General features: G+C 48.6%; 1 protein-coding gene across 1 annotated transcript in view; it reads right to left on the bottom strand.

Moving 5' to 3' along the window:
- fmnl3 (formin-like 3) overlaps positions 1-12,848 on the bottom strand; it is a 165,597-nt gene that overhangs the window by 71,857 nt on the left and 80,892 nt on the right. Inside the window, exons 4-5 of the mRNA XM_080217823.1 lie at positions 9,190-9,266; positions 1,374-1,457 (exon numbers count right to left, since the gene is read on the bottom strand). Of these exons, the coding sequence (XP_080073949.1) occupies positions 1,374-1,457; positions 9,190-9,266 (161 nt within the window). The remainder of the gene's footprint in view (positions 1-1,373; positions 1,458-9,189; positions 9,267-12,848) is intronic.

Here is a 12,848-nt window from a genome sequence, read left to right as displayed (position 1 = left end):
TGACGACAGGGGTCCACAAACCAGGTGAACCACGGCTCTTTCTAATGGAAGGCAAGTCCGCAGGCCTCATCTCTGTGAGAGATGGTTTGATTCGTAAGTTTGCAGATGACACAAAGGTTGGTGGATTTGCGGATAGCGATGAGGACTATCAGAGGATACAGCAGGACACAGGTCGGTTGGAGACTTGGGCGGAAAAGTGGCAGATGGAGTTTAATCCGGACAAATGTGAAATAATGCATTTTGGAAGGTCTAATACAGATAGGAAATATACAGTAAATGGCAGAATCCTTCAGTTCATTAATGGGCAAAGGGATCTGGGTGTACAGGTGCACAGGTCACTGAAAGTGGCAATGCAGATGGAGAAGGTAGTCAAGAAGGCATACGGCATGCTTGCCTTCATCGGCCGGGGCACTGAGTTTAAAAATTGGCAAGTCATGTTGACGCTTTATAGAACCTTAGTTCTGCTGCACTTGGAATATACTGTTCAATTCTGGTCGCCACACTACCAGAAGGATGTGGAGGCTTTGGAGAGGGTACAGAACAGATTTACCAGGATGTTGCCTGGTATGGAGGGCATTAGCTATGAGGAGAGGTTGGAGAAACTTGGTTTGTTCTCATGGAACGACAGAGGTTGAGGGGCGACCTGATAGAAGTCTACAAGATTATGAGGGGCATGGACAGAGTGGATAGTCAGAAGCTTTTTCCCCAGGGTGGAAGAGTCAGTTACTAGGGGGGGCACAGGTTTAAGGTGTGAGGGGCAAGGTTTAAAGGAGATGTATGAGGCAGATTGTTTACACAGAGGGTGGTGGGTGCCTGGAACTCGCTGCCGGGGGAGGTAGTGGAAGCGGATACGATAGTGAGTTTTAAGGGGCATCTTGACAAGTACAGGAATAGGATGGGAATAGAGGGATATGGTCCCTGGAAGGGTAGGGGGTTTTAGTTCAGATGGGCGGCATGGTCGGAGCAGGCTTGGAGGGCGGAAGGGCCTGTTCCTGTGCTGTAATTTTCTTTGATTTAAATCGAGCGGGTAAAATCAAGTTCTACAAACTATTGGGAGATGTGAAGGGATGTTAACAGCCTCCATGTCGCGGGGCCACCCAAGAACTCAGTTAAGTATATTCCCACACAATTCGCTCACCACCACCATAGCCAAGGGAGCTCCAATTGTTTAATGTATCCACTCCTAACATCTGTTGTGACCGAACTTCCGTTGTTGAAAGATTTCCAGGAGAGCAGAGATAAGGAATGAAAAGCAGGGAATGAAGTCTTGAATGGAACTCATTTTTACAAAAAAAAAACAAAACCACAAGTGGGATGGAAGAAGGGAGATGGAGATGTGAGATAACAGGCAACTCTTCCCTCTGGCCACTTACATGACTCCGCACTGTGCGAAGGAAAGATAGTCCACCAGCACATTGAGACCTTGGTTTTCATCGTTTAAAAACTCCCGCACCCATCTGCAAGAGAATAAAACAGAGTTATAGAGTGGCAGAGCAATACACCACAGAAACAGGCCCTTCGGCCCATCTGGTCCATGGTGCCCTCCCAGCTAGTCTCAATTTACCCTGTCATCCTGCCCCATCCATGTACTTATCCAAATGCTTTTTAAATGTTGCTATTGTACACACCTCAACTTCCTCTGGCAGCTCATTCCATCTACACCCCACACTTTCCATGAAGAAGTTGCCCCTCACATCCCTTTTAAATCTTTCCCCTCTCACCTTTAACCTATGCCCTCTAGTTTTCAATTCCCTGGGAAAGGGAACCTGCGCATCTTTGGACACTAAGGGGCAATTTACCATGGCCAAGTCTTACATTTTTCTTTCCAATCCATGACCTGCCAGTCCAAAGATGTGTAGGTTAGGGTGGATTGGCCATGCTAAATTATCCCTTAGTGTCCAAAGATGTGTAGGTTAGGATGGATTGGCCATGCTAAATTGCCCCTTAGCGTCCAAAGATGCGCAGGTTTGATGGATTGGCCATGCTAAATTGTCCCTTAGTGTCCAAAGATGTGTAGGTTAGGGTGGATTGGCCATGCTAAATTGTCCCTTAGTGTCCAAAGATGTGTAGGTTAGGGTGGATTGGCCATGCTAAATTGTCCCTTAGTGTCCAAAGATGTGTAGGTTAGGATGGATTGGCCATGCTAAATTGCCCCTTAGCGTCCAAAGATGCGCAGGTTTGATGGATTGGCCATGCTAAATTGTCCCTTAGTGTCCAAAGATGTGTAGGTTAGGGTGGATTGGCCATGCTAAATTGTCCCTTAGTGTCTAAAGATGTGCAGGTTAGGGGGATTAGTGAGGTAAACACCTGGGCTTACAGGGTTAGGGCCTGGGTAAAACGGTCTGGCAGAGTCGGTGCAGATTCGATGGGCCAAATGGCCTCTTTCCGCACTGTCGGGATTCTATGGATTGACTGCATTGCAGGGATTCTGTGATTCTATGCGTGGTTGTGGGTCGGTTAACTAAGCTGGGGTTCATTGCTGCTCTCTCTCTCGCCTTTTTTTCTTACTCATCAGCAGAAGTCAAGAACAGAATGGGATTTATTAGCAGCAAGGGCCGCCTTAGTATCCACGTAAGAAGTCAAAAGCACAATACTAAAATTGAACTGGAGAAGGTTCTTCCCCCTCCCCCCGGCCAAGTGTATCCTGTCTCCTCTGAGCAATCAGGGGCCTATTCATTTTCGTCACGGAGATGCAGCAATGCATTCCGATTTGTGGGAAGTGGTTCATTTCCTCTCCCGGCGCAGCTCACGCCATGGCGGTGAGGTTCCGCGTCTGCGCCGGTGCTGGACCCAGGGCGGCGTCTCAGATTGGGCACTGCTGCCTTCTGAACATGCCCCTCTGCCCAAAATAGCAGTTGCTGTAACAAGCAGGAAGTGGAGGCCTAGCCTCACATCGGATGTACGCTTCAGGCAAATCTTTCTCTCCCCCCACCCCCCCCTCCTCGTGTGACGGAACTGAAGTGACACGAGGTCACAGGCATTGTTGTGGTTCCATTTTTATTTATTTGCTAATAAAGATGCTATTTCTGAAGGTTAGTTATCTCTCTTTGCTGGCCAACGTTGTCCCCTTTGTCCTCGAGCCATTAGCTTTGTCTTCAAATCCCGCCTGGTTTTCCTCCATCTTAGTGCTGCCTCTTTTCACTGAAGCAATTTTTCAACAACAAAAAATAAGTTTTTAACCGAGAAATAAAATGGAGCCCAAACACGCCCTAACCGGGAAAAAATAAAGAACTCCTTTAACAGTTCGTTTGGCACATCTGGTGTGATACTGAGGCAAAGAGATTGCGGCACACAGCTTCCACTGTTGGCAAGAGTCAATGGCCCAGCAACTCAGTTAACGTTCTGGGGCTGGGCGGCACGGTGGTTAGTACTGCTGCCTCATGGTATAGGGGACCTGGGTTCAATTTCGGCCTTGGGTCACCGTCTGCGTGGAGTTCTCCCTGTGAGTTTCCTCCAGGTGTTCTGGTTTCCGCCCAAAGTCCAAAGATGTGCAGGTTAGGGTGGATTGGCCATGCTAAATTGCCCCTTAGTGTCCAAAGATGTGTAGGTTAGGGTGGATTGGCCATGCTAAATTGCCCCTTAGTGTCCAAAGATGTGTAGGTTAGGGGGATTGGCCATGCTAAATTGCCCCTTAGTGTCCAAAGATGTGTAGGTTAGGGTGGATTGGCCATGCTAAATTGCCCCTTAGTGTCCAAAGATGTGTAGGTTAGGGTGGATTGGCCATGCTAAATTGCCCCTTAGTGTCCAAAGATGTGTAGGTTAGGGGGATTGGCCATGCTAAATTGCCCCTTAGTGTCCAAAGATGTGTAGGTTAGGGTGGATTGGCCATGCTAAATTGTCCCTTAGTGTCCAACAATCTTGCAAATGACTGCCTTCTTGCAAGGAATATGGTGGTTTTTTAAAAAATCCATATAAGTAAAAGCAGATTGAGCCAATAAAAAAAATTGTTAAAAATCATAACAGGGTACTGAGGTCAGCCCCTTTTTCTCATCTGGCAACCTTGTGGGTCTCTGTTTCATTGAGAGACCCACCCCCCCCCCGAGCCCCTGTACTAAGTTCTGATGGAGACCTAACCAATGTCACCTGATAGGTGGCAGTGTGTAAAGCTAAGTCAGTTAGATGTTTGGAGAGTAACAGCGCTGCCCTTCACCTGGGAAGCTCTGTTGAAAGCAGGTTTGCTGCCTGTGAACAGATTTTGTGACCATGCTGCCCTGCAGAAGGCCGGCTGCCAAAGGCAAAATCAACTCATTGACCATTGGGCGCAAGTCCCTGAGTGCCCGTCCACTCATTCCCCTCACACATCGGGCCTACCTTGTTGGCCCGCCACAGTTCCCTGTCCCCTTTTCCTATTGGCCTGGTCTGCAGCTGGGAGATTGGCCAAGAGGAGAGGGCGAGCACCCATCGTGTCGCAGTGACAGGCAAGGTTTTGGGCTCAAAAGGACACTTCACTTCATTCACAACCTTTCCTTTTCTGTTGGCCATCTGCACACCGATCAGATCTGTGAAGTGGACAATTTTTTCTCTGTGTTGTTAAGAGCACAAGTGATGTGATTTTCGCCGGAGCGGGCACTCGAAGGCGATATTGGCTTCTGGGTGCGGTGTCAAAGGACGAGAAGAGTCTCTCATTCCCTCCTTGTTAACCTTCTTGGCCATTATTCACCAAACCATGGCAAAGGACCATGATTTTAGTTTTTACAATGCTCACATGACCAATGCTCACATGACCAATGCTACCTGCCACCCACCAGCTACATTGTACATACTCTTGCAACCTCTGCAAGACATGCCGGATCATCGACACGGATGCCATCATCTCACGTGAGAACACCATCCACCAGGTACACGGTACATACTCTTCCAACTCGGCCAATGTTGTCTACCTGATACGCTGCACGGAAGGATGTCCTGAGGCATGGCACATTGGGGAGACCATGCAGACGCTACGATAACAGATGAATGAACATCGCTCGACAATCACCAGGCAAGACTGTTCCCTTCCTGTTGGTCACGGGCATTCGGCCTCTGATCTTCGGGTAAACATTCTCCAAGGAGGTCTTCACAACACACAACAAAATCTCCGAGCAGGGACTGATAGCCAAGTTCCGCACATGAGGATGGCCTCAACCAGGATCTTGGGTTCATGTCACACTATCTGTAACCCCCACATTATTGGGCTTGCAAAATCTCAGTGACTGTCCTGCTTGGAGGCGATACACATCTCTTTAACCTGTGCTTAACCCTCTCTCCACTTGCACTGTCTGTACCTGTAAAGATGTGATTAACTGTAATAACTCACATTGCAACCATTACTTTTCAATTGTGTCTCTGTCTATATATGCCGCGTTTGTGAACCCACCTCTCCACTTGCCTGATGAAGGAGCAGTGCTCTGAAAGCTGGTGATTCCAAATAAACCTGTTGGACTTTAACCTGGTGTTGTGAGACTTCTTAGCGCGAGGAGGTAGGTCACAAGGCTTCAACCCATTGATTCCGTTCACACCTCCTGCTGCCTCAGAGAAACAGCTAGCCATGCACCCCGGAGGGAGGAGGGCAGTGCTGGGTGGGGGACAGTAGTATCCTGTTGTTCGCAGGGCCTGAGTGTGAACCCAAATGCTTTGGCCCCGCATTAGCCGAATTTTTCCCATGAGGCTGTGTGGTTGTGTTCCTGATGTGAGTGCGTGGCCGGAATTTTACCACCCAACCCGCCATGGGAAGCGGAGCGGGCGAGGCACGGAACATGGAAAGGTTGGTTGAAGTAGGTGTGATTTTACAGTTTCATGTGTCAAACCATATCTTGTGTCCATGTTCTCATCCTGGTGTTTATCTATTGCCAAGGTACCTTTTCGTTCTCTGGGTTAGTGGGCTGTGATATAGGCTCTGATTTATTATACTTTATCCCATGGTGTTTTCCGATGTCTTGTCGGAAGGGAGTGGATTGTATCTCTCCCCCCACCGCCCCCTGCCGAGATATTCCGTCTGTGGGGGTCTTGCTGATTCTTCTCCCTAAAGTTTATTTACTAGTGTCATAAGTAGGCTAACATTCACACTGCAATGAAATTACTGTGAAAATTGCCTAGTCGCCACACTCCAGCACCTGTTCAGGTACACTAAGGGACAATTTAGCATGGCCAATCCATCTAACCTGCACATCTTTGGACACTAAGGGGCAATTTAGCATGGCCAATCCACCTAACCCGCACATCTTTGGACACTAAGGGGCAATTTAGCATGGCCAATCCACCTAACCCGCACATCTTTGGACACTAAGGGGCAATTTAACATGGCCAATCCACCTAACCCGCACATCTTTGGACACTAAGGGGCAATTTAACATGACCAATCCACCTAACCTGCACATCTTTGGATACTAAGGGGCAATTTAACATGGCCAATCCACCTAACCTGCACATCTTTGGACACTAAGGGACAATTTAGCATGGCCAATCCACCTAACCTGCACATCTTTGGATACTAAGGGGCAATTTAACATGGCCAATCCACCTAACCTGCACATCTTTGGACACTAAGGGGCAATTTAACATGGCCAATCCACCTAACCCGCACATCTTTGGATACTAAGGGGCAATTTAACATGGCCAATCCACCTAACCTGCACATCTTTGGATACTAAGGGGCAATTTAACATGGCCAATCCACCTAACCTGCACATCTTTGGACACTAAGGGACAATTTAGCATGGCCAATCCACCTAACCTACACATCTTTGGACACTAAGGGGCAATTTAACATGGCCAATCCACCTAACCTACACATCTTTGGACACTAAGGGACAATTTAGCATGGCCAATCCACCTAACCTGCACATCTTTGGACACTAAGGGACAATTTACCACGGCCAATCCCCCAAACTGTCGCCCTTGGACGGGATTTTCCGGTTTCGGGGGCAGCACGGTTGGAAAACACCACCCCATAGGATTTACTCAACAGGAAACGGTTCCAATTTTAAACACAAGGTTTTTTTTTAAAGATAAGAGAAATGAGTTTTAAGATAAGTCGGGGTTGAAGCAGAGCAAACACTGTGGCAATCGGAGATAAATGCGAGATCTGTATCCATCAGCCTCTGGCACGTGGACTGAAGTAACCAGACAAAGGAAGTATTTAGAGGCAAGCACAATGCACAACACATCTCCTTCAGAGAACTGGCAAACTTGGAACAAAAGGCTTCATCCAAGAGTGCAAAGCCCACCTTCCTCTCTCGGACACTCAGCACATAACTTGCTCAAGTTGCTGACACAGCACTGATGACTCCACTCCCAAGGAATTATTCCTCTGTGACACCTCGAGGCACTTGGGTGGGAGGCACGGAGGCACAGAGGCAACACGATAAGTACATACACGGGAGTCTCTCTTCATTCCTTTCTGGAAAGCGCATGACGAGGAGTTTCTGGCCATTCATCTGTATGATTAACCGTTTATATCCAAACTTTGTTTTGAAACAAAACAACCTGATTTCCTCTCAGCTCCCTTCTATTCCTGTCGGGGACAATCCTGCCACATCCATCCCACGGAGAGACCAACTTCAGGGAAGCATCAAACAGGAATATTTACAATCTGGTCACTGACCCTCTCGAACAGTCATCGAACCATAGAATCCCTACAGTGCAGAAGGAGGCCCCCTGCTACGAGGGGGCAATTTAGCATGGCCAATCCATCTAACCTGCACATCTTTGGACACTATGGGGCAATTTGCCATGGCCAATCCATCTAACCTACACATCTTTGGACACTAAAGGACAATTTAGCATGGCCAATCCACCTAACCTGCACATCTTTGGACACTAAAGGACAATTTAGCATGGCCAATCCACCCTAACCTGCACATCTTTGGACACTAAGGGGCAATTTAGCATGGCCAATCCACCTAACCTACACATCTTTGGAGTGCAGGAGGAAACCGGAGAACCCGGAGGAAACCCATGCACACACGGGGAGAACACACAAACTCCACACAGACAGTCACTCAAGCCAGGAATTGAACCCCGGTCCCTGGCACTGTGAGGCAGTAGTGCCAACCACTGTGCCACCCTGCTAGAAACTAAAACAGTTTGGAGATGAAATACAGACTCTAGATTTGCACCAAAAGCGAGACCCTGACAGAGACAAGGATACTGTGTTTGCTTTTTTCAAGGGGATTTTAAACGTTACATTAGCAAACGGTGATTTTTTTTTCCCTAAATTTTCTGCCCACAAGCCCCCAATGGGATGGGGATCCTGGCGACAATCCAGGAGCTGCTTCTCAGCACAGTTTCCCACTCGAGATGGATGCACACAATTGTTTCTCTCCAAACATCCTGCCATGCAACAATGCGATGCACTCCACCATCTGTGAGGGGATGGTGACACTGGTCTGCCGTTATCGCTGGATCTCGCGGATTCAGCAGTCGGCAGGAAGCCATTGTACGGTAGATAACGCAAGGCTTTTCCTCCGAGCTATCCAAGTGCAAGCTGAGGCTGTACAATAGCATATCCGACACTGCGTTTCTACTATTCATTCACCAGCTCCCCTCCCCAGCCCTGAACAGATTAGATTCCTTTCCATTCAGGCACCTTAACCCCTGAAATGCCCCTCTCCTTTGCGCCATTACATGGCCTGCAACTCCTTACTTCTTTTATATTAAGTTTATTCGTTAGTGTCACACTAACATTGCAATGAAGTTACTGTGAAAATCCTGTAGTTGCCACACTCCTGTTTTGGTATACTAAGGGGCAATTTAGCATGGCCAATCCACCTAACCTGCACATCTTTGGACACTAAGGGACAATTTAGCATGGCCAATCCACCCTAACCTGCACATCTTTGGACACTAAGGGACAATTTAGCATGGCCAATCCACCTAACCTACACATCTTTGGCCACTAAGGGACAATTTAGCATGGCCAATCCACCCTAACCTACACATCTTTGGCCACTAAGGGACAATTTAACATGGCCAATCCACCCTAACCTACACATCTTTGGATGAAAGGATTGGGGAGTGGGGGGGAGGGGATTAAATCCTTAGGCCTCACCACCTTTGAAAAATCTCTCTTCATGGCTGCCTCTCTCCCTCCGTGGCTTCAGTTTGGTGAAGTGCCGGGGGTTAAGGCTGGGAGCCCCGCTGCTGCGTTCTTCTCATCGATCTGCAGCGAGCAGCAACCCGGAGGAATGAAGAAGATCAGTGCGCACTCACCCAATGTAATTGGTCCGGAGGGAGATCTCCAGCTCCCGCAGCACTTTGGTCGATTCTTGCACACGGCGTCGAAATTTCTACAATGGAAAACAGGAAGGGAGTGTTAGTTGGGGGGGTGCAAGTTGTGTGGCTTCTTGGCCGAGGCCTTAGACAGAGGACCACACGGGAGGCACAGGAGTAAAATGGTACCGCTCGTCACTCTGTGGTTGGACATAAGAACATAAGAACATAAGAAATAGGAGCAGGAGTAGGCCATCTGGCCCTTCGAGCCTGCCCCGCCATTCAATAAGATCATGGCTGATCTGTCGTGGCTCAGTTCCACTTTCCCGCCCTCTCCCCATAACCCTTAATCCCCTCTCTTATCAAAAACCCATCAACCCGCTTCTTAAAAATATTTAGCGAGGTAGCCTCCACCACTTCAACGGGCAGAGAATTCCAGAGATTCACCACCCTTTGAGTGAAGAAGTTCCTCCTCAACTCCGTTCTAAACCGCCCCCCCTTTATCTTGAGGCTGTGCCCCCTAGTCCTACTGTCTTTTTTGAGCGGGAAGAGTCTTTCCACCTCTATCCTATCCATCCCATTCATCATCTTATACGTCTCAATGAGATCTCCCCTCATTCTTCTAAACTCTAACGAGTACAAGCCTAGTTTATTCAGCCTCTCCTCATAGCTCAACCCCCTCAACTCCGGTATCAGCCTAGTAAACCTCCTCTGCACTCCCTCCAGGGCCAAAATATCCTTGCGCAGGTGCGGCGCCCAAAACTGCACACAGTACTCCAGCTGCGGCCTCACCAATGCCCTATACAGCTGCAGCAAGACCTCCCTACTTTTATATTCAATCCCCCTCGCTATGAAGGCCAGCATCCCATTCGCCTTCCTGACCACCTGCTGCACCTGCAGGCTGGGTTTTTGCGACTCATGCACAAGGACCCCGAGGTCCCTCTGCACCGTTGCCTGCTGCAGTTTTTCGCCACGTAAGTAATAGTCCTTCCTACCATTCTTCCTACCAAAGTGGACCACCTCACACTTGCCAACATTAAATTCCATTTGCCATTTCCTGGCCCATTCGCCCAGCCTATCTAGATCCTTCTGCAGACTCTCCACATCCTCCGCACAATTTGCCTTTCCCCCAATCTTGGTGTCATCAGCAAATTTCGACACCCTGCACTCGGTTCCCTCCTCCAGATCATCTATATAAATGGTAAATAGCTTAGACAATTGCAAATCAGACAACCTAATTGCCAAATTTGACACCAAAATAAGCTTCTGGGCACAGATTTCTCCTCTTGTATCAACTCCGATCTCAGCCCAACTGCTACTGAACTGGACCCAGCCATATAAACACTGTGGCTACAAGAGCAGGTCAGAGGCTGGGAATCCTGCAGTGAGTAACTCACCTCCTGACTCCTGTCCACCATCTACAAGGCACAAGTCAGGAGTGTGATGGAATACTCCCCACTTGCCTGGATGGGTGCAGCTCCAACAACACTCAAGAAGCTCGACACCATCCAGGACAAAGCAGCCCCGCTTGATTGACCCCCCATCCACAAACATTCACTCCCTCCACCACCGACACTCAGTAGCAGCCGTGTGTACCATCTACAAGATGCACTGCAGCAACTCACCAAGGCTCCTTAGACAGCACCTTCCAAACCCACCACCACTTCCATCTAGAAGGACAAGAGCAGCAGATACCTGGGAACACCACCACCTGCAAGTTCCCCTCCAAGCCACTCACCATCCTGACTTGGAAATATATCGGCCGTTCCTTCACTGTCACTGGGTCAAAATCCTGGAACTCCCTCCCTAACAGCACTGTGGGTGTACCTACAGCACATGGACTGACTGATGTCCAATAACAATCCTGGAATCCCCTCCCTAACAGCATTGTGGGTTAACCCACAGAACGTGGACTGCAGCCATTCAAGATGGCAGCTCACCACCACCTTCTCAAGGGGCAACTAGGGATGGGCAATAAATGCTGGCCCAGCCAGCGATGCCCATGTCCCACCAATGAATAAAAAACCCTCCTCAACGCTTTTGTTAGTGGACTTGTAGACTTCCTGACCTGAAGATTCCAGTGTTTCCCTTGCTGTTTGTCTTTCATTCTTGGGCATCGCTGGCTTGCCCCAGCATTTATTGCCCATCCCTAATTGGCTTGTTAGATCACTCCAGAGGGCAGTTGCAGAGTCACATGTAGGCCAGGCTGGGTAAGGATGGCAGATTTCCTTCCCTAAAGGACATTAGTGAACCACATAGGTTTTTCTGACAATGATTTCACAATCATCAGTAGATTCTTAATTCCAGATATTTTTTACTGAATTCAAATTCCACCATCTGCCGTGGCGGGATTCAAACCCGGGTCCCGCAGAACATTCGCTGAGTTTCTGGATTACTCGACTCACGATAATCCCACTCGGCTATCACCCATCTTTAACTGTTGGGTGCTGCAGTGTCAAACAATACTTCGAATTCAGTTGAGAATCAACCACATTGCTGTGGCTCTGGAGTCACCTGTAGGCCAGACCGGGTAAGGGCGGCAGATTTCATTCCCTAAAGGGAACCAGATGGGTTTTTCCAACAATGGTTTCAGAATCACTTTTCGTTCCAGAGTTTTCGTAAATTCAAATTTCCCCATCTTCTGCCACCGTGAGTTTGGAACCTAGGGCATTACCCGAGGGCTCTGGCTTACTAGTTCAGAGACAATACCACCGCCTCCCACATTCCACCCCCAGTAATCTTAAGGTCATCCAACACTGCCCTGTACCTTTACACATGTCTGCCTGTCTTCAAACTCAAACCAAATCCATTTTCCCCCATCAGCCCCCATGTTTGTTGACCTGCACGAGCTTCCATTTATGCAACACCTCAGATTTTCCGAGCTCTCACCCATACTTCCAAACAGCCTCACCCCTTCCTATCTCCTCCGTCCCGTAACCCCCCAAAGGTACCGGAGCTCATCCAGTTCCGCTTTCCAGCGCATTTCCGACTTTGCTATTGGCAGCCGTGCCTTGTGCCTGGGCCCATAGGCAAGACACTCCTTCAAACCGCCCCTCTTTGATCAAACATTCAGTCATCTACCCAATATCTCCTTACGTGGCTTCCTATCAGCTTTTTTTTCAGTAAGTCCAAAGATAAGAAGAATGTGGAAGCATTGGAGAGAGTGCAGAGGAGATTTACCAGGATGCTGCCTGGTTTGGAGGGTAGGTCTGATGAGGAAAGGTTGAGGGAGCTGGGGCTTTTCTCTTTAGAGCGGAGGAGGATGAGAGGCAACTTAATAGAGGTTTATAAGATGATGAGGGAGATAGATAGAGTGGACGTGCAGACTCTATTTCCTTGGCTGGATGTAGCTGTTACTAGGGGACATAACTATAAGGCTCATGGTGGGAGATATAGGAGGGATGTCCGAGGTAGATTCTTTACTCAGAGAGTGGTTGGGGTGTGGAAGGCACTGCCTGCTGTGATAGTGGAGTCGGACACTTTATGAACCTTCAATTGGATAGGCGCATGGAGCACACCAGAATGATAGGGAGTGGGATAGCTTGATCTTGGGTTTGGACACAGCTCGGCACAACATTGAGGGCTGAAGGGCCTGTGCTGTGCTGTACTGTTCTATGTTTCTATGTTAGATGTGTAGATTACGTGGATTGGCCATGCTA

This window comes from Carcharhinus amblyrhynchos, chromosome X (genome assembly GCF_965287045.1).
Source record: "Carcharhinus amblyrhynchos chromosome X, sCarAmb.v2.hapA, whole genome shotgun sequence".
Lineage (NCBI taxonomy): Eukaryota > Metazoa > Chordata > Chondrichthyes > Carcharhiniformes > Carcharhinidae > Carcharhinus > Carcharhinus amblyrhynchos.
This window is presented reverse-complemented; position numbering and strand designations above follow the sequence as displayed.